This window comes from Pan paniscus, chromosome 1 (genome assembly GCF_029289425.2).
Source record: "Pan paniscus chromosome 1, NHGRI_mPanPan1-v2.0_pri, whole genome shotgun sequence".
NCBI classification, from domain to species: Eukaryota; Metazoa; Chordata; class Mammalia; order Primates; family Hominidae; genus Pan; species Pan paniscus.
Genome location: NC_073249.2, coordinates 148744831 through 148767857, shown reverse-complemented (window position 1 = coordinate 148767857; position 23027 = coordinate 148744831). Strand labels below are relative to the sequence as shown.

At 37.7% G+C, this 23027-nt stretch overlaps 1 protein-coding gene across 1 annotated transcript in view; it reads left to right on the top strand.

Annotated features, from left to right (window-relative positions):
* GIPC2 (GIPC PDZ domain containing family member 2) overlaps positions 1-16455 on the top strand; it is a 92672-nt gene extending 76217 nt beyond the window's left edge. Inside the window, exons 5-6 of the mRNA XM_055116977.3 lie at positions 3863-3944; positions 13597-16455. Of these exons, the coding sequence (XP_054972952.1) occupies positions 3863-3944; positions 13597-13748 (234 nt within the window). The 3' untranslated portion in view covers positions 13749-16455. The remainder of the gene's footprint in view (positions 1-3862; positions 3945-13596) is intronic.
* The last annotated feature ends 6572 nt before the right edge of the window (positions 16456-23027 follow it).

Here is a 23027-nt window from a genome sequence, read left to right as displayed (position 1 = left end):
TTCTAAGGGTTAAATCATTCGTCACTCTTTGTTAAGCACCTGCTGTGGCAAAGGTGCCTGAATGGAAAAAGAGCAGCTTAAGATCTACCTGGGGAGGTAGGAAAGATTCATTCAAAGATAAACATCTAAAAATCTATTCCTATTTTCATAGTCTGTTTAGTAAAATAGGGCAATTAAAAATAGCTCATAATGAAAGGAAAAAGCTGTTTGGTGCTAATATTAAATTTGATACAAATGACATAAAATCTAATTTCAAACACTTTAAGGATTTAAAGGATTTATGGGATTTAAAGCAAATCACTCCTTTAATCACCTAGCACAAATTCTGAAAATGGTGTAAGATTCTCTGTATTAGTCCGTTTTCACACTGCTGTAAAGAATACCTGAGACTGGGTAATTTATAAAGTAAAGAGGTTTAATTGACTCACATTTCCGCATGGCTGGGAGGCCTCAAGAAACTTACAGTCATGGCAGAAGGTGAAGGGGAAGCAAGGCACGTCTTACATGGTGGCAGGAGAGAGTGAGTGTGCAGGAGAAACTGTCACTTTTGAAACCATCAGATCTTGTGAGAACTCCCTCACTATCACGAGAACAGCATGGGGGAAACCACCTCATGATGCAATCACCTCCCACCAGGTCCCTCCCTTGACACGTGGGGATTGCAATTCAAGATGGGATTTGGGTGGGCACACAGAGCCAAACCATATCAATTCTCCACTTGCATAACCTCATACTTTATTCAATATGTGCTTGCTGAGACAGGCACAGTCTAAGTGCTGGTGATACAAAGAAGAATAAAAACCCTGTTTCTCTTCTAAAAGGAGAGAAGCATGAAAAGAAGCTATTACAACCCAGTGGGATAGGGTTAATGGAAGCAGGTGCAGGATACACAGTGTCACAAAGAAGGGGCTGATCAGCCATTGACAGGGATTGGGGAAAGAAAGGAGGTCAGAAGGCTGGGTGCAGTAGCTCGCACCTGTAATCCCAGAACTTTGGAAGACTGATGTGGGTGGGTTACCTGAGGTCAGGAGTTCGAGACTAGCCTGGCCAACGTGATGAAACCCCATCTCTACTAAAAACATAAAAATTAGCTGGGCATGGTGGTGGGCACCTGTAATTCCAGCTACTTGGGAGGCTGAGGCAGGAGAATCACTTGAGCCCAGGAGGCGGAGGTTGCAGCGAGCCGAGATTATGCCATTGCACTCCAGCCTGGGTGACAGAGTGAGACTCCATCTCAAAAAAAAAAAAAAAAAAAAAGGTCAGGAAGTGTTTCTCTCCAGAAGAAATTAGTGAGTGAGTTCAAAATGGGGAAGAAGAGTGTTCTAGGCATGGAACAATAATGGGTTTTGGGGACCTGTAAGCTGTTCATGAGATTGGAGTGTGAGGTGCTGGAAGTACTGGTTAGGTAGGGGTGATGAGGCTAGAGGCATAGGCTGGGGTTAGGATGTGAAGGGCCTTGTGGATAATGAGGGAGCCATTTAAGAATTATGAGGGGAGTAACACAATCAGTTTTGTGTTTTAGAAAAATCCCTTGGTTCCAGGGTATGGGTTGTTGAGCAGCTTGGATTTGAGAGGGTGAAGACCAAAGGCAGGGAGACAAAATAGGAAACCTCTGCAAATCAGAAAAGATGAGGACTAAACACTGGCAAACAGAATGTGGATGGAGAAGAGGTGATAGATCCAGATCTGTTCCGTAGCAAATAGGAAATATTAGAATGGTAAAATATTGGTGGCCATTTGGGTATGAGGAATACTGACACTTGTCACCGTAACTTAAAACATGCCTGGATAGATATAAAGGTTAATACCTGTTAGTTTGCATAGCCTGTTGCTTTATACAGACAATTCAAGATACATTGTAATGAAGGCAAGAGCAATATATTGTCTGTTATTGTTTTTAAGGTTTAGTTCTTGTAAATAAAAATATGAGAAAGTTGTATTAATATCTTCCAGGAAATAGATTTTTATTTGCTATAAAATGCATGATTTTAATAAAATTTGAGACTACAAAACAACATATATTTATAACAGTATTGAAAGTAACATGAAATTCTTATAATCTAAATAATGAATTCTACATTTGCATGTATAGTTGAGTAGTTAACATCTTTGGGCAATTCCGTTTTCGGCTATGATGCCATTTAAAGCCAAGTATTGAAATAAACTGAGCAGAATTTACCAAATATTAAACCAAAAAGTTAAAATAATATTTTTACTGAAATGTTTAGTAATCATTTCGGGAAGAACAAAAATGTTTTGGTACCATTAATACATAACACAAAAATGATTTAAAAAGTATTATTTTATCATCTCATTCTTATAAAATTTCCTTTTTTGGTGTATTTTTATAATCTATACAATATATTAATATGGTAATACATGTGTAATTGATAAGCAATACATACAATAAAGTTAAAAATACACAATAAGGGTATTTGTTCAGAAAAGTTTTACTATTGGGATGAGCCATCAAAAGTTTGGAGACCCTGGCCTGCACAATAAAGACCAAAGTCCTTTTCATGGTACACAGGACTCCTCAAGATCTAGTCATATTTGTCACTGTGTTCTCCAGCTACATGGGACTTCTGGCATCCCTCTAACATGACTCTGTGACCTTACTTAGACTTTGCCTATCTATTGCATCCTACTTGAAGTGTCCTCTCCTGCTTATCTCCTCTTCATCATTGAAAACACAGTTCTTGGCTGGGCGTGATGGCTCATGCCTGTAATTCCAGCACTTTAGGAGGCCGAGGTGGGCGGATCACTTGAGTCCAGGAATTGGAGACCAGCCTGGCCAACATGGTGAAACCCCGTCTCTACTAAAAAAATACAAAAAATTAGCTGGGCATGGTGGCGCACGCCTGTAATCCCAGCTACTTGGGAGGCAGAGGTTGCAGTGAGCTGAGATCACACCACTGCAGTTCAGCCTGGGCAACAGAATGAGATTCTGTCTCAAACAAAACAAAACAAGACAAAAAAACCCCACCACAGTTCTTAAGACATCCTTCTTTTTCTCTGAGACAGGGTCTTGTCCTGTTGCCAGGCTGGAGGGCAGTGGCAGAATTATGGCTCACTACAGCCTCGTCATCCTGGGCTCAAGTGATCTTCCCACTTTAGCCTCCTGAGTGGCTGGGACTAAAGGTGCATACCACCATACCTGGTTACTTTTAAATTAAATTAATTAATTAGTAGAGATAGAATCTTGCCATGTTGCCCAGGCTTGTCTAGACCTCTCAGGTTCAAGTGATCCTCCTGTTTCAGCCTCCCAAGTGTCTGGGATTACAAGCATGTGCTACCACACCCAGCTAATTATTTTAATTAATTAATTAATTTTTTTTGTAGAGATGGAGTCTCACCATGTTGCCTGGGCTGGTCTCCTGGGCTGGTCTCGAACTCCTAGGCTGAAGCAACTCTCCCACCGTGGCCTTCCAAAGTGCTGGGATTACAGGTGTGAGCCACTGTGCTCAGCCAAGTCACCTTCTTTCTAAAGTCTTCCATGACCGTTAGAGATATAAATTTGCTTCCTCCCCTGTGATGCTTCTGTGCCTTTTATATCCTTTAAAAACTGTTACATGTTATTTATTTTCACATCTGTTTCCTCTTCTAGATTGTTAGCTACTTGGGGATTGTGTTCCTGGCTTTTCTTTTTTGAATCAGTAACACTTAGTGCTGACACTAGAAATAAGTATTTACTGTATTGATTTGTATTTAGTTACAGAGCACATTCTAGATCTATTTCCATTAAAATTAGCTGAAATACACAATTATGAACCGGCTCCACATCAGGCTTTCTCTTGTGTATGCCCTGACAATCAAGAGATTTTGTTGTATAATATCTTATTTCTCTCTTTTTTTGATAAAGCCTTCTGAAACCAAAGCAAAGGCAATTGAAAAGATTGATGATGTTCTTGAGTTGTACATGGGAATTCGAGATATTGATTTAGGTAAGATTATACTATTTAAAAAAGTCTTATATCTCTTAATCTGCTTAATGTTTATGTCTTGTTTGTACATACAGCCAATTATACTTTTGAAGATAAAAATATTTGTGGTATGATGAAAAGAATAACAGACATAAAGATAAGAATAATGAATACCTGTTCCTTACCGCTTTCTAGCTATGAGGTCTTAGTGCCAAGTAAACTTTAAAACATTTTAGTTAGTTCTTAGTCATTAAACTGTGACTACTATCTCCTTTAGTGTTGTTTGTTTGGATTTAAAAAATATACATAAAATGAATTTTGTAGATGATACATATAAAAGGCATTATTATTTGATATATCAGAAGTGCATTGATTGAATTGCACCCTTTAACAGGGTTACTGAAGCCCTATGAACAAGGAATTAGAAATATGAAGAAAGGGGACACACTTGGCATATGACTGAGAAGGGCAGTTGAGCAGTTGAATTTCTGCGTATTTCTTATGTCATCATTAGGCTGTCAGGGTCTTGTTTATCAGTTAAGATTCTACCAGTTGCAAATGACTAAAACAAAAACCAAACAAAAAACCCTAATTCCAGCTGGCTTAAGGAAAAAAAAAAAGGAGAAACTTATTGGTTCTTATAATTGAAAAGTCTAGCGCTAGACCTTGGCTTCAAGAATGGCTGGATCCCAAGTTCTCATGCTGTCATCAGGATATGATTTCTCTTCTCTCAGTCTTGGCTTCATTTCAGGCCCCTGTGGTATCCCCTGGCAGCTTCAGTCTCTCCCTCATGGGGCCAAAATGACTGCTATTGCTCCACCCTCTGCATCCTCGTGGCATCAAGCACAATGAGAAAGAGGGAGGACCTCTTCCAAATCATTCAAACAAAATGCCCAATATTGTTGCTGGTTGGTCTGATTGGCTCAAGTGAGCCAGTCACTGAGGCCAAGAGGATGGTAGGTCTGGGTCGAACGCTCTGGAACTGACAGTGACCCTGAAATACAAGGGTCAAGAGTGTGAAAAAGGCCTGACCCTTTCCATGCAGAAGCAAGATAAATGTTCCACTAAGTAGGGCAGTTGCATGCTGGGTAGAGAAAAGAGAGTAAATGTACACTCCAGTGTGGGGGTTTATGTCTGCATGCATCCACAGGTATGCATTTGAATCAGGTACTTTCTACATTTTTTAAAGGTGAGAACTTGACTATTTTGTTTATCTGCTACCAGGTAGAGTATTTGAAGCTCGTTTATCCTTTTCTACTTCCACTCATATTCCATTTTCCTTATAGAATTACCAAAAGACAAAACAAATTTACCTTAAAAATCTCAACTGGCTTTTATTTGCAACTCTAGTATCAGGCAACACCTCAAAATGAGTGCTCTGATGAGCTGAGCAGAGGAGGTTGACTTTAGAGTCAGAAAATGGCTGAAGAAATCAGAAACATAACAAAAAGTGGGTTCCTGTTGCAAGGTTACTTTCTTCGTAAAGGTGAAAACAGAGGGAATTTCCTTATCATGCCAGCTAAAACTGGCCCATTTGGGGATTTGGCTATTACCTGTCTTTCTCCTGATTTCGTGGAAGGTCAGATAAACAACTTAGTTTGGCTTAGTGAGTGGAACTTCAGCATGAGTAACTCCATTTTGGTTTGGTCTGTTAGGCCTAGTACAGGAGCTCAGTCCAAACCAATCACCTCCTATAAATTTTATTTAACAATCTATTCTTATTTTCTTTCTTGCCTGTGTGAACTTTTATTTATCTTCTAATTTTTGAGACAGGATCTCACTCTGTCACCCAGGCTGGAGTGCAGTGGCACAATCATAGCTCACTGCAGCCTTGATCTCCTGGGCCCAAGCACTTCCCCTACCTCAGCCTCCCACGTAGCTAGGACCACAGGTGTGTGCCTCCATACCTGGCTATTTATTTTATTTTACTTTAACAAATTTTTTTTGGTAGAGTTGGGGTCTTGCTATGTTGCTCAGGCTCAAGTGATCCTCCTGTCTCGTCTGTCAAAGTGCAGGGAGAGATTACAGGTGTGAGCCATCATTGCCAGCCCTGAGTGAACTTTTAAAATAAAATTTCTGTACTGGATATACAGATGCTGTCTGCAACTTAAAAACATTGGTAGTTTGTTCCTTGCTCCTTGGAGAAAAATACAAAATTTTCCTGTGGATGCTTTTATCCTCTGTGCAGACAAGAAGTTAAAGCTGAAAACCAATGTCTGAGAACTTCTCTTTCCAATCCTTTTGCCTGGCTAATTTTTTTAATTTTAATTTTTGTAGAGATGGGGTCTACTTGTGTTACCTAAGCTGGTCCTGAACTCCTGGGCTCAAGCCATCCTCTTGCCTCGGCCTCCCAAAGTGTTGGAATTACAGGCATTGAGCCGCTAAGCCCAGCCTCAGTCTCCTGTTTTGAAATTGCAGATCTCAAGGAACAATAGAATCCATGCTATGGTCTGGAGTGAATCACAGACACAGGGCCTAGGAAAAGATCTAACTAGGAATAAAGACAAACATACACATAAACATGAATACTTTTAGACATATAAGGAAATATGTAACATATAAATAGAGGCATCAACGTGTACATAAATCAAATTTAGAATAGAAATGTTTATTCGTACAACAGTCTAGACTGTGGGCCATTCTTTAGTGGTATTTTTCCATATAGGAGGGAAGCAAATGTATATATGTGTACATGAATTTTTACATATACATACACACATATGCATAGATGTATTTATGCTCACATACAGTAAAAGAGATATGATGTAGTATTGCTTACAGGCATATATATTTGGCTTGAGGCCCTAACCCTAACCCTAACCCTAACCCTAACCCTAACCCTAACCCTAACCCTAAAAGAGACCAGCCTGGGCAACATAGTGAGATGAGACCTGTCTCTACTAAAAAAACAAAAACAAAACAAAACAAAAAAATTAGCCAGGCATGGTGGCATGCACCTGAAGTCCTAGCCACTTGAGAGTCTGAGGCAGGAGGATCGCTTGAGTCCAAGAGTTTGAAGCTGCAGTGAGCTAGGATGGCGCCACTGCACTTTAGACTGGACAATAGAGTTAGACCCTGTCTCTAAAAATAAATAAATAAATAAATAAATAAATAAATAAATAAAAAAAGAAAAAAGAAAATGCAGCTTAAAAAAAGGAAATTCAGGGCACTAAACATTCCTTACAAATTCTTCGTAAATTAACCAGAAATTTATTTGTAAGGTGAATTAGTTATCTGTAACAAATTCCTCTAATTGACATGAAAAGCCATTATCATTACACATGATTAGCAATGTAATCAGTTACCTAGAGAGGTAAAGTGTAAGGAAAGTAATTATTTGAAGAATGTAAGCCATTGTTAAATTAGGAATTTCTTTCATTATTCAGATCTGATTAGCATGAAATATAAATCACAAGTGTGATACTGATTTAACAGACAAATATATTTACTTGTATAAATATTCTCAGTATTTCTTAGCTTTCAGAAATGTTAATTCTTAATGCAAATTACACTGACATCACATTTTTCTGTATTTGTTAACGTAAGTATGTATCTTAAAAATTTAAAAAGTAATATGGCAACAACGTGACTTAAAACACTATCCTCAAAAAAAGATTAAGAGGTGTTTATTATTTGAAAATGGAAAATAATTTAAATGAATTTTTGTAGAGAGTAATCCTGAAGATGAAAGTGCTTCATTTGATTGTAAAGTTAAGTTGTGAACTTTTCTACCATCCAGTGTCAACATGGGTCACCTTGGGATGTTATCCATGAAAAAAAGTAAGCGTTCTAAAAGATGCTGAGTCCTATAAGACCTCACATGGTCTTGACCTAACTCAGTGGAAAGTTGTGTCATACAAGTTTCTTCTTGAATGTTTAAAGAAACTGTGTAAGTTGTGTATAGAACTATAATGTTTTCTGATGATACCAATTTAGGAGTTTGGAGATCATCCAAGCAACTTCAGAATTTTAGGGTTTCAAATTTATTGAGATCCTGAGATGTGTGGAAAGAAGATTTGAATGATTGTTTCAAAGTCATTTATTCTATAAAATCTTTTCTTTTTTTTTTTCTTTTTAAAAATTTTACTACTTTGCTTTTGGAGCAGATATGAAGTCTGTTATAGCTCTTGAAAAAGTATGCAGTAATGGTGTTTTAATAGTGAGAATTACATTTCTTCCTTTCTTCCTAGGATCACTTTTTTTTTTTTTTTCAGACAGAGTCTTGCTCTGTCACCCAGGCTGGAGTGCAGTGGCACAATCTCGCTCACTGCAACCCCCGCCTCTCGGGTTCAAGCAATTCTCCTGCCTCAGCCTCCTGAGTAGCTGGGATTATAGGCACCCGCCACCATTGCCAGCTAATTTTTTGTATTTTTAGTAGAGATGGGGTTTCACCATGTTGACCAGGCTGGTCCCGAACTCCTGACCTTGTGATCCACCTGCCTTGGCCTCCCAAAGTGCTAGGATTACAGGCATGAGCTACCATGCCGGGCCAGATCACTTTCTTTTTATAGTGAATTCAAAACAATGAACACTATAGAAAGTCATCCTTTTCAGATAAAGCCAATGAAGTTTTAGAACTTTTCATTAAAAATCATTCTACATTGACTGCATTTTTGATGTTTGACTTGTGAATTGTTTGAAAAGCATTGATATTTATAAAAAGTCTTAGGAAAAGTAAGGCCTGAAGACCTTCCATAGAATGAGATGTAGTTGCATATTTTATGATTAAACTAACAATAATGATGACTAATCTTTAAACCCTGCTATTTGCCATTTTATAGATTTGAAAACTGAAATTCAGAGAAGTTTGATAACTTGCCCAAAGTTACCTAAGAAGTTAAAAACTAAGATTTAATTCTGAAACTTTGATACCAAGATTTTTAACCGTAAAGATTTTTAACCGTAAATATTTTATATTTAAAAGTTCTGTTTAAGTGTTTAAAAAGTTAATGGAAATTATATGTTGATCTGTATCACCAAAACAAGTTTGTCATTAATAATAATGTAAATGTAGTCCAGTGGCAGTGATAAAAATGGCCACTAGAGGTCAGCACTTAGCTGCTATATGTGGTAAAAAAAAATTCTCTTTACAGTTAAGAAAATTCTTTTTGAGATGGGGTCTCACTATGTTGCCCAGGCTGATCTCAAAATCCTGGACTCAAGCAGTCTCCCTACATCACCCTCCCAAGTAGCAGGGATTACAGGTTAAACATTTACTATTTTTTAAATCTATTTTTTTCTTTTTTTCTCATGTGTTTCTAAACATTATACTGTAAGAAAATTCTACTTTTTTTTTTTTTTTTTTTGAGACGGAGTCTTGCTCTGTCGCCCAGGCTGGAGTGCAGTGTGGCGCGATCTCGGCTCACTGCAAGCTCCGCCTCCTGGGTTCACGCCATTCTCCTGCCTCAGCCTCCCGAGTAGCTGGGACCACAGGCGCTTGTCACCACGACCAGCTAATTTTTTGTATTTTTAGTAGAGATGGGGTTTCACCGTGTTAGCCAGGATGGTCTCGATCTCCTGATCTCGTGATCCACCCGCCTCGGCCTCCCAAAGAAAATTCTACTCTTCTAATGGAATATTTTTTGCCAGATTGCATTCAGGTTTATTATTGCAGTATATTGTAATTTTATTATAATCAACAGATGAAAATAATCTTAGTGGCTATCTTATGTTAATATGCTGTACCTTTATAAAAAGTGTTTTATTTTGCTAAATTTTCTTTTGCTTTTCTCTTAAATCAGAGCTATAATATTTTATCAAAAAGGATGAATTTTACCATTTACTTATCCTGTAAAGATGTCTTAAAAGCTATGTTCACCAAACCCAGCTGAGGATGAGAAATAAAATAAAAAAGCGATGTTTGTACTTTATGTATTAGGAAAAATATATAACATATTTAGCTGCATGCTCCATTTTTGAATTCATATAGCAAATTACTGGTTTTTAAAAGATGTATAGAGCACTGTATTACATGCAGTATTTCCAGCACAATTATGTAGCTGTGTAATTGGCATTTTTTGTTGTTTCTACAAGATCAGGTATTTTTTGAAGGCAGATACCATATCTTGCTCAGTTTTAATCCCAGTCTTACCACAGTACCTCTCCAAGAGTAAGTACTTGATAAATGTCTGCTGAGAGTCACAAAAGTAGTGAATTCACAGGGAGCATGAGTCCTAATTTTATTAGTTTGGAGCTTTGGCCCTTGGGCAAATTATTAAACTTAGAATCCTAATTTTCACATCTATAAAAGGGGCATAATAAAAATAATCTTATAGGGTTGCCAAGGAATCAAATTAAATAATCTGTATAAAGTCCTGTCACATCATAAATAATAATGGGTGTAGGTATTATCATTCTTAGTGATGATCACTAATGATGATTACTATTAGTAGTTGTAATGGCAGTGGTAATAGAGGGAGAACATGTAGAGCTGTATAACTAGACTGTATCAGCAGCTCTGGGCAGTACTGAGTGTGGGGGTTTTTCTTCACTTTTCTGCTGTGCCAGAATGAGTGCATGAGCGAGATTATGCATTTTGGACTGTGAGGTTAGACTATGGGCATCTTGAAGCAGCATTTTCTTTCATTTTTGTGACTAGAAACCCAAAGCAGACATTGCAAGTCAGTGCAGGTGAGATCTACAACATGGAGTTGCCGGGCTTAGTGCACTAGACAATGCTGCTGAGCTTCCTGAGGTATAAAAAAAAAATCATGTACCAAGTTGTTTCTTTTTCCCTCTTATAGCCAAGGGTGTGTGTGTGTGTGTGTGCGTGTGTGTGTGTGTGTGTGTAGAGAGAGAAATTGATTCAGTGTCCATCAGTGAACATCTGCATCCTTGTCATTGTCTCCCCCAGCATTTAAGAGTGTCATCTATACTGTTAGTTTCTGTTTCTGAATGGTCCGTACATTTTCTTATGTCTTTTATCTGTATGCATCTTATTTCTTCCTCAGCTAGCTTTCTTAACATGTGTTACCCATATGTCATTATAATCTTTAGGTAGTTGTCTTAATAAATGCTACCTGTAAAGCCTATGAGAAAGAGTTAAAATGGTAGAGTAAGCAAAATTCTGAACTGGAGTTCTACTTCAGCAATACTTCACCTTAACATTCTGGCTACTCTTCTTTTACATCCTGGCTATGAGACCAGAGTTCTGGACTTCACTTTCCCCAGTGCATGCTAACTGTGCCTGTGCAAAAAGTATGTAAGTGTAATTACACACCCTCCTCTTGCACCGCCCATTCACTAGCATTTATTATGCATGAGACACTGAATTAGTTACTATGGGCATAAAAGACTGAGTAAGCTACTCAAGATCTGTTGGGAGTTTATTCTTTTAGTAGGAGAGAAAAAATACACAGAAAAATAAATGTCAGTGCAGAGCAATGTTGAATTTGCAGTCTAAGACCTTTTTATTGAAAGTGTTGCCTGAGGACCAGCATCACCTGGGAGTTGAAAATGCAGAATCTCAGGGCTGCAGAAGTACTGAACCAAAATCTCCATTTTGCCAAGATCCTAGGTGATTTGTTTGTGCATTTAAGCATGAAAAACACTGGCAGAAGGGTTTAGAGAATGGGGATATCTCTTCCAGCTGTGGACAAAGGATTTCATGGAGGAGAGAGCCTTGAAGGAGAGAAGGATTTTGATGGTGGTGCTGGTGGCTAGGAGGAGGTTATCCTGGGCAAAGGCAGAAAGCAGCGAAGATAGCATTTTGAGTGGTCAGATTTGTGAGGGTACAGCATTAATGTAGTGTAGTGTAGTGAGAACCAAGGGTTCTTTAGATTACACTGCCACTAGGGTTTAGTTTTAAAGATAAACATTGGTTACACAAGGAAAAAAAAATTGTGTGTGTGTGTGTGTGTGTGTGTATGTATGTGTGTATTATGGATTCATGGCTTCCTGTTTTATTCACTGGAGTTATAATATATTACCATCATTACTTATTTGGATATTTAAATTATCCCTCATTTGGTCAGTGTGAACTCTTGCACTCTGACATCTATATCCTTTTCACATGTTCCCATCATTTTGTGACACTTTCTTACTTTCTGGTACAAGATAGTCTTGGTTCATATTGCACTTTGCCTGCTCTAGCCCTGGAATCTGCCATTTTTCTGAGGAAGTCTTAGTCTTTCTAATGGAGAATGGTATTTAAGAACCAAGATTTCGGTGTTTTGTGTACTCATTGTAGTTGGGATGTCATGCTTCCAGGACTGAGGAATGTGTATACACATGCATGTATGCATTTATGTCTGTATTTTTATAACACCTCAATTGGAGATATATATATATTTCCAGTGATATCTACAATTCTAATTCCATAGGGTTCATTCTTATTTTCTCCCTTTCCCTATTTATCCTTTTCCGGCAGTGACAAACTTGATTCCTGTTGTTCTGTATGTATGTGTCTGTGTATGTGTGTATGTATGTGTGTGTGTGTGTGTGTGTATGTATGTGTGTGTGTATGTATGTGATCCTTCTCCATATGTGTAACTAATCTCTTATCACCGTGGCTGCTGTCCTCCCTCCCCATTCCCATGCCATCCTCACCACATCTGTACTCTCCCACCCCATGCCAGGCTGCCTGGCCATATAGAAGCCCTCCTTACCTTACTAGAGGTTTGATCCCTCTACTAGTTCACTGCACCCCCACCCTACTTCTGCTCTGATCCTGGTGCTCTTCTGTAGGCCACATCTCTCCCTTTTCTTCCTAGCCTGCCTTGTGTTAGGACTGAACTGATGGGAAGAGGCATAGCTTTTATCTCTCTAGACCTTGTGGCTCGTTCAGAGAAGTCATACAAACTTGGATTAGTTCATCCTTAACCTGGAAGGAAAGGAGATGCTGGAGCTTTTCCCTGGGGCTTTGGCGTTTCCCTTTCACATGGAGGTTTTTCACCCAAGTCCCACATCACATATACACCATCTCTTTCTGGTTGCTGGTGCTTCTAGGGTGCTGAGTGGAAATCCACCGAGCCTCTTGGGCTCCCAGACAGCTGGGGCAAGTCCTAAGTACTCCTGAAGATGCTGGTTCCAAGACATAGAATATGGAACCCAGGCAACTTAGTAGAAAAACTGAACAAGGCCGCCACTTTCATGTTCTATCCCAAACTGGAGAGGGGCTCAGAAAAGGTACCTTGATTCCACAGGTAGACAGATGTCTTCCTCTGCTTCTCCCCAGCTTGACTGCTCCAGTGCAAGCTGTCATCCTTTGTCTTTTTGTCTTTGGGCAGGGAGGACTGGACTCCATCTCAGTTGGCAGTGGGGGACTGGTGGAGGAGGGAGGGAGAGTAGTGACTATTAGGAGGTTGGGGAAGGGGTGTTCTTTAAGTTTCCTGCTAGGGTTAGTCACAGCCACAGGGTTTCTTTCAGGGGATCTTGTTCTACCCATGGGAATGCCAGAGGTTCCCAACTGATGGGCTCCAAGGTTGGGTAGGGGGCAAGGGTGGCAGCTGCAAACCTGGGTTCAGTGGACACATTGTTGAAAAGTATCTTTGCCACCTTGATGTGTGTGTGTGAGAGAGGGTATCTTACTCTTTTAATTTGCATTTAATTTTGCATTTAATTTGAAATATATTTATGCATGTTACTTTTAGCAAGTAATTTTCCTGTTGCCATTTTTCTCAGTCCTTTGATGCTATTTCATTTATTGTTAATTTTTTAATATTATTTTTGATAGCCACCACAATGTTTGAAGCTGGAAAGGACAAAGTAAATCCAGATGAATTTGCTGTGGCACTTGACGAAACTCTTGGAGACTTTGCGTTCCCAGACGAATTTGTCTTTGATGTTTGGGGAGTCATTGGTGATGCCAAACGAAGAGGATTATGATGTGTACACTCCATCTCTGAAGAAACAACCCATCGTTCTTTTTTTTCTCTTTTTTTAAAAGTCCTATAAGATCTGTTTTTGGACACCTTTACTAACTCTGGTTTAATTTCATGTGTATGGAATATATTCTTTGAAATATAATTTTGGTAATTTTGATTTCTGGGCACTTTTTAACATTGCTAATGTGGTATGCTTAAGAGAAATGACCTAAATAAGGATCAATTGTAATATTCATTTAAAAGGTTTTTAAAAGTAAGTTTTAAGGAGTATTTCTCGACAGATGATTTTCTTCTCCATTAATACCCATGCTTTGTTTTTCACATATAAATAGATGATTTCAATAGCTTTGTAGTTTTTTTTTTCAAAATCTTAATGTAAACTAGGATTGCAGTATGATTTACCTCATAGTATCTTCACTGTGTTATCCTAGTTTGAACAGGATATGTTCAGGAAATGAAAGGTGAATTATGCCCCTTATTGGTCTAGAAGCATTGTTTTTTTTTTTGATCCTCTGAGTAAGGGAAGGAAGATTCCTGTGGCATGTTGATTTCTATGGCCAACTTTCTCTCTTTGTAAAACAAAGATTGATTGATTTTCTTGTATGCTTCTTTATACATGCTCTTAAAACTTGTGGTTGAAATCTGTGCTCTGTGTGTGTGTCTCTGCATGTGTAAAAGAAGGGTAAAAAAGAGATGGGTAGGGTAGAACTACTTGCATTTGATTTTTTTTTTCAGTCCTTAAAACATTATTCCTTTTTTTCACTCATAGCCACTTTTATGTTACCTTTTATAAGCACTCCAGGGAAGATTTTATATTTTTTTGTAGAGTTTTTGGAAAGATATTTACTCAAAATAACTATGCTTTAGAACCTTTTTTTTTTTTTTGGTTAAACAGCAGCACTTTTTAGTTCCCTAAACTTTAGAAGAGATGCTATCAGAAATAGATTTCCTTCCAGTGGAAAGAAAGGAGGAAGGGAGAATTGAGAAAATATATTAGTCTATTATTTTAGAGTTCTAATACACTCCTCTAAACCTTACATTATAGAGAAAATTGAGAGTAAATGACTGTCTTATCACTCTTATTTGACATTTCGTAGGTGTAAGAGAAATGGAAATGAATGGTTTCAACAAAGATCATTTAATACAGCAGAGCATGGCGTGACCAAGCATCTTTGTAAAGTGTTAGATGGAAAATGCTGTGTGCTGCCATGGTAATCAGAAATAATAACCTGTTAGAGATGTATTCTAGGAAATCAGAAGTAGTTCTCTTTTCTTGCTGGATTATTGCTTAGATAACTCTTGTTTTCTGGTAAAACTTTAGTTTTATTGCCATCCACTCCTTTTTCAAATGAGTTTAATGCCATAAAGCTGATATTCTTTGTCCGATTAATTTGAAATCTACACAGAAGCTGTTTTAGTCATTAATGTGTAACAAAAGTAGCTTATAGAATATGGACTGCCTTATTGCTGTTGCTTATCATTTGAAAATAAAATCCAGCTCAGGTTGTAACTTGTTGGTACTTGTTTAGTGAGTTCGTTTTGGAGGTTCTGAAATACCTATTAATTCTTAATATTACCTCTCTCTGAAAGACACAAAAAAAGAGCTGTTATTTTTAGGCATAAGATGACTTAGGAGGCCCATAGAAACATTCTAGTTTAAACAACAACAACAAAATAAATTTATCAGCACTAGATATTAGATTTGAAATAAGTCATTGTTCATTATTGATGGTTGTCAGTTTCTCCTTCCTTTTTGGGCATGCATAAAGACACACTTGGTGCTGATTCCGTGTGATTTATGGAATGTCATTTTCACAATGATCTTTCTAGAATTTGTGTGTAAGGTTGTGATATCCATGTACAGCTGTAACTATATATACTTGTCTGTTAGCATTCAGTGGACCATTATCATTACTATCATCACATTACCTGGGCTTCAACTGGGCCCAAGTACTCTATATACTACCTGTAATAGGTTTTTCCTTGAAATATCCTTATCTTTCACCTCTACAGCTAAACTGATAACAAGGTCAGTTTCTTTATGTCATTTTATTCCCATACCTAAAATTGCATCTATTTGTGAGCTTTCTGCCTTTTTGTAATGCTCAGTGCACAAAAAGGGTCTGTTTTTAGTGCAGTCACATAATATATAAGTGTGGGATACCCTTCTGCAGCTTCAGTGAGACAAATCACTTTTTAAAAAACATTCCATTTTATTGGCATCACTAGATGTTTTTAGGACCCTGTCCTTTTCACTTTTCTGTAGGCTTTTTTTTTAAATGGAAGATGATTATTTTGTTTGTTCTTGATTTCCTGTTATTGAAAACAGCATCTTCCTTCTTGCAATGGCCACTAATAGCACACAATGTGTTTTCTTTGATTGTAGCAGAAAATGCAAATGATAATTTTATGTTGGGCTCGATGAGGCCTTGAACATAGCTGAGTCCTAATCAGATGTATATACTCTGATGATTACAAATAGGTACATGTTGGGTTTCTGTGATGTTTCAAAAATACAATTATATAATTATGATGTAAACTCTTTAAGAATTCAATTATAAAAGCAATAATCAGGTAACCTCTATTTGGAGCTGCTACATCCAATATTGTGACTGAAAATTAACTAAAGAGAGATAATTTTTCAAATGGTGTATAATTTGCAATATTTTCCCTTGTAACTTTAGCAAATACACATATTCCAAGTAAAACTTTATTTAGTCCCATGTTATTTATTTGTTTATTATTGACAGGGTCTCACTCTGTTGCCCAGGTGGGAGTGCAGGGGTTTGATCATGGCTCACTGCAGCCTTGACCTACCCAGGCTCATGTGATCCTCCCACCTCAGCCTCTCAAGAGCTGGGACTATAGACGTGCACCACCATGTCCAGCTAATTTTTGTACTTTTGTAGAGATGGGGTTTTGCCATGTTGCCCAGGCTGGTTTCAAACTCTTGGGCTCAAGAAGTCTTCCCGCCTTGGCCTCCCAAAGGGATTACAAGCATGAGCCACTGCACCGGGCCAGTCCCATGTTATTTATTGCTAGACCTTCATCACTTCTAGAGACTCCCTGGTCTCCTTCAATTATTGCCTGTCTAACATAGTAGCAAAATGGAGTTTTCAACGTAATGGTTCTTCTAAAAAGAGTACAGTTATCAAGCAAAGATGTAAAAGATTGATCATATAATGGCCCTTTTGCTCTGTGATACATCTAAATATATATGGATACCAATAACATTGCCATTACTCTGGTGGAGATACTAGGTTAGAAGGACAGTTAAGTGTTTTACCCAAGCTATTAGTGAATAGAGACACAAGAGATGCTATTCAACTCACAGTTCCAAGTATTAGTGCCCTGTATAAAATGCACATTTATTATCTTCTTGACACAGATTGAAGGAGATAAAGTAATTACAAGTTCTTACACATGTCATGGTGATAAAATATTTCTAAAATTGTGAAGTGTACAAAATGGTACAGCCTGTCCCTACCCTATTACCTGAAAACCTAGTTCTAAGAAATGACTCATGGTTATTATCTGCTAGGAGTGTGAAAATTGAATGTGACATCTTTAATTCAGTTGGATACAGTCTTCATAAGACTTAAGTATAACCATAGATATTTTTCAAGCAGTAACAGAAAGGAGAAATTTGAAAAAACTTCTTAAAGGTAATTTTGAGTCAATATTTAATGTTTTGAACTGTTTGTGCCATGCAATAGTATTGACTATATGCAGATAAAACATTCTATTTTTGTGGGAAAAAAAGGTTTTTCTTTTTTTGATGAAAATCATTACTTAAACTTTAAAAACTTTTGAGATTGAAATCTGAGGTCTCTTAATATATGAAAGTGTAAATTATATTTTGGAACCATTCTAAAATGTATTGTTTACTATATTTATATTGATAGATGTACAGATTTAGTCATATGTTGATCAAAATGAATTATTTGTAAAGCTATTATATCTATATATCTATATATAGATATAGATATATAGATATAGTTTTTTTTTTTTTTTTTTTTGAGATGGAGTTTCACTCTTGTTGCCCAGGCTGGAGTGCAGTGGTGCCTTCTTGGCTCACTGCAACCTCCGCCTCCAGGGTTCAAGCAGTTCTCCTGCCTCAGCCTCCCGAGCAGCTGGGATTACAGGCACCTCCCACCATATATTTAAAATATGACTCCTTAAAATAAGAACTTTTTCATGAAAAAACTGATGACTATTTTCATCATAAATAGAGTTAGAGTTTTAATAATTTTAGACTCTTTAATATTGTTTAAATAAATGATAAGGATAACACATGTGATTGTTCAGGCCTTTATGGTTTTAACATATCTTTGGTATATTTTTTCTTAACATATTTTATAGAAGGTATAACCTCTAAGTTCTATTTAAAATCCCCAAATTATTTGCCGTGATTCAGTAAAGATGCATAGATAAGCACTGCCATAATATTGTTAATATAAAATAGTCATAAGCTGTTTCTATTATAAGATGGAGGTTTACCCAGGGTGACACTTTATCCTTTGTTCCTTCATTCAACAAGTATTGTGGGAGTAGTTTCCGAACAATAGTGTAAGTCGATAAGTAGAAGAAATGTCAACCTATAGTTGTTAGGCAGTATGCCTTTGGGATTTATTATCTTCATTGATACAGTTTGAAAGCCCTATTAGAGCTGTTGGAAATCCTTGCAAATACTATGCTAATTCCATATGTTAAGGGGGGGCCCAGCAATCTGCATTTTGACATGTCCTCCAGGTGATCCTAATGGAGGTGAATCCTAGACCTTTACTTTGAGGTCTCTGAAGGCCCTGACGTAGCACTACAGTGAGAAGATAGACATGACTTCAAGAACTTATGATCTATCAAGGTAAGCAGAGACATGAAGAGATTTCTAATACAATCAGATAAGTGCTAACATGGACTATAAGGTAGTATGACAAAACGCTGCCTATGACAGTAGGATAGCTCTTAATTTTACAAAGTAGCCAATTTTCTAAATATAACTTGGTATGCTGGAATAATTGGTTACCTTAGTGAAATAGACTTCTTGATTGACACACTATGGATTAATCCATATGATGGTTTTGCCTCAGTTTACATGCAGTGTTTGATGCTTACCAACGATACAAATAAATATTAGCTATTTACTTATCCTTGTAAGGTATTTTATCCTCTTCTAGTTTTGCAGACGAGGATCTTCTGAAACAATGGTTTTCAAAGAACATTTCTGCTTTTCGTGGAATGGAATTGCTATGCACGATAAGAAGACTGGCCTCTCTCAAAGACAGTAAGTGCTATGGTTTTGATTATGCAAAAGCTAAGCTTATAAAAATGCTACTCTAATTCTCCTTGTCTAGATTTTCTTTTAGCCAGCATCCCTTCATGTATGAGGTAGGGTACTGAACACAATTTATGCTTTATCTTATATGTCATCTGAAAAATAATGTTTCTGATTTTTAAAAATTACAGATTCAGTGAATTAATTTAGCCTTGGAAAGTGGTTTCCCTAAAAGTTAGAATTTCTACCCCCTTGTGGTTCAGATAGGTTATTATATACATAGTTTGATTAGTTTTAATTCTTAACAACTATTCAGTGAAAAGTAAACGGAAATATAAAAATGAAATAAACCAAATACTTTCTTTCCCATAAAGCAAAACATGACCTCTTCTGCAGTAGCACTGGAGAAAAATGCGGAAATAAAATTCTGCAAATTCGGGGAATGGTGGAAGAATGCTGTGATATTTGAGAGAAGGTCCATGGGCACCTCGTAGCCATCTTCTGGCAACATCCCTCCTTTCTTACTCTTTTCTTTGCTGGCTCTCTTCTTCTTTATTCAGCCTCCCTCCATGGAGGCTCCTCAGGTCTCTGACCTGGGTTCCTTTCCCCCACCCCACCCTCTTTTCTTAGGTGACTCATTTATTCCCATGGCTTTTAACATCTTTATGTTTATGACTCCAAAGTACATATCCACAGTCCAGACCTCTCCTTTGAGCTCGGAACTCAATTCCACTTCTTCCTTGACATCTCCACTTGGTGTCTTGAAACTTTAGCATGTCCAGGATAACACTTTAGATTTTTCTTAAAAGTTTTGTTTCTTTCAGTTTTCTCTGACAGGAAATGGCATCAGAATTCCCCTCACTGCTCCTTCACCTGCTGCACCAAATGCATCAGCAAGTTCTTTTCATTGTATCTCCAAACTATTTCCCCAATATGGCCCTTCTTCTCGGTTTCACTGTCACATCTTCACATCTCTGGGCTGCTGCTCCTTCTTCAGCTCCTGCCCTCCTCCACTTTGGACTGTGAAAATGCTATGGCAGGACATGAGGGTGAAGCTTTTTTTTTCCCTAAGTGAGAATGTAAATGTCTCATTTCTTTCTTCTCTGGACGGGCTTGATATTAAGCCCCTCTGTCTCTGAGGGAAGAGACACTTGTTTTTGGATGATTCATCTTCTGCCACTGTAGGGCCCACAGAGTCTACTGTGAGAAAGCTGGAAGGACAGAGGAGGCAAAAGGAAGAACTTTCACAGGTGTAGACTAAAGGCTATAAAGAAGTGTGTGTGTGTGTGTGTGTGTGTGTGTGTTTAGGATGGGGAGAGTGATGCCTTTAGACATTCAAATAGAAGAAGACTGTTTCTTGTTTTTTCATAGGCATATTGTGGCCACATGGAGCGTTTAGACAGGAACAAAAGTCTTCAGAAGATTCCTGATCTCTCAGCATGGCACAGAACAGGAGTAAGACCCATAGTGACCACAGTGAGGGGTGGTATTGGAACACTGTTAGGGTTCTTGGAAACAGAAACAATAGGATGGAGATATACATACAGCTCCAAACAGAAACAGTAGGATGGAGATACACACACACACACACACACACACACGTGTATATATATATAGATGTACATATAGATGTACACACACATCTCCACATATATACCTACACAAAGACAAATATATAGATATGAACATTATAGGAATTGGTTCACATGGTTATAGAGGCTAAGTCCCCGAAAGTCTGTTATCGACAGCCCCGAGAACCAGGAAAGCTGGTGGTGTAATTCAATGTGAGTCCTAAAGCCTGAGAACAAAGGTGAGGATTTTGCTTGTCAGCAGCCTTGCCTGTTACTGTCCAGCAGGAGTGTCACCCCATCAGCCTAGACTTTTTTGGCTTATATCTGTGGATGCCCCACTCCCAGCCTCTTTATTTGTGATAACATGACCTAACACACGTAAGACTTAGAAAAAGAGAGGTGGTTCCCTGGACACCTGGTGGAATGGTGGGGAAGCCTTTGTGCCTGCACTTGGGAGGCTGACCTAAACTAGCATGAGAACCCTGTCTAGGATATGAGAGAATGATCCTTTCTGCTACATGTTAATGGGATCACATCCCTCCTCTTCAGGCTTCTTTAGTGGCCTCTACGGCCCTGTCCACCCCATTGCCATGCTCCCCCTAGCTCTGTGCCCTGGTCACATTGAACTTCCTTTCACTTTCAATATCTTACCTTTCTCATAGCTTTTTTACTTGCTGTTTTCTCTGCCTTGAACACCCTTCCTCTTTTGCATGGCCAGGTCCTTGTCTTCCTTTGGCTATTAGCTTAAATGCCACTTCTTTGGAGAAGGCTTTCTTGATCTTCTTCCTTCCCTTGTTCTCTGTGTTCTCGATTTCAGCCCTTGTTTGTTTCCATCATAACACATCGCTGTTTGTAATTATTGTATTAGTAGGCTTTCTATGCTATTCTCTACTTGAATATCATTCAGGATGGGATCGTTTCTGTCTTTCTCACTGTCGTAGCTGCAGCAATTAGCATGGAGCCTGGTGTATATTGAAAATTAAAAAAAAATTGTTGATGAGGAACTTCAAATATTTGTTGAATGCTTACTGAGTGCCCAGCACAGGAAACGGATCACCTCACCTCATCTTTACCAACCCTTGAAGTAGGTAATGATTACCCCCACTTTAAAAATGAAAAAACAGGCCCAGAGAAATTAAATTATTTGCTCTAGGGCACATATTTGGTTAGTGGCAAAGACAGGATTTGAACCTGGTTTTAAGTCCTGGATTCTCTCCAAAGTTGATTCTGTTAATATTTTACCAGAACAATGTAAATTGTACTAGTCACTTGACTAAGAAAGTTGAGTAGGGGATTAAAGCCTGGAGACCAAAGTTATAGATTCAATTAACTGCTCTCTACAGCCTGAGTAAGGGAATAGCTTCACAGCGGTCAGGCCAACACGAAGTAGATTTAAATGGTTATGTGATGGATTTTAGGTTGGAAATCATATGCTCAAGGACTTTAGTGATTCTTTAGGTTTGAAAATATTAATATTAGTAATTATTGTCTGGAACTTTTAAAAATCCTGTGATCACTGGCATAATAAATTCTTACTAGTATGACTTAAGGAAAAAGATTAAGACAAGAAAGGTTCTGACCATTTCTTGGAGAATGAGGATGAGGGCTGGCCTTAGAATCCTTCCAAGCTTCTTCTGGTTAAGGTGATTTCATGGTTTAATTGATTTGACTTGGACAGTGGGTATTTTGCTTTCTGGAGTCATTATTGTTTATGTTTCAGAAAAGGATGATTTCTGTGTTCTTTAGGCTTTTTTATGACAGTATGAAAGAAAATTTTAAGAAGTAGCAGCTTGTTATCAAATACTTTGTGTGCCATTTACCATTTGAAAATGGCATTAGCATTTGAGGTGTCATGGACCATGGAAAGTTATTAACTTCTTATAAAATTCTGAGATATTTAAGTTCTGAGAAATGAACTGGGAAGTTATATTGCTTCAGAAGCCCACTTCTGGACTAAAACTCTAATTTGTATGCCGAAGGAGTGAGTTTGTAGAGATGATTCTAAATTCCCTTAATATATTTGCTACTCAATGCTTTCCTATACATAAAGTCAGTCAATTTCAACATATTAACTTGTGAGTTAATAAATAAGGAATACTCATGAGGCTTCCCTCAATATTGAACTCAGACTATAACTGTGTTGATTTAAAAAATGAAATCAATCATGTTCCTTTCCAGAGAATCAAATATTCATTTGTAATGGGGACATCTTTATTGAATTCCAATTTGAATGAGGTCCAGGGAAATTCTGAAATAGGAAGATAGACTGAAATAGAGACAGTGGCATTTTAAAGAGGGCTCATTCTGAAATCCTATGGAATGTGTCTGTGGTTCTCCTTTTCGACTTTTTTGATAAACATAATCACTTTGGTTTATTCTTTTAAAATTAAGTAGCTATATTCCAGAAAGGTTATTGCAGATGATCTGATGTTTA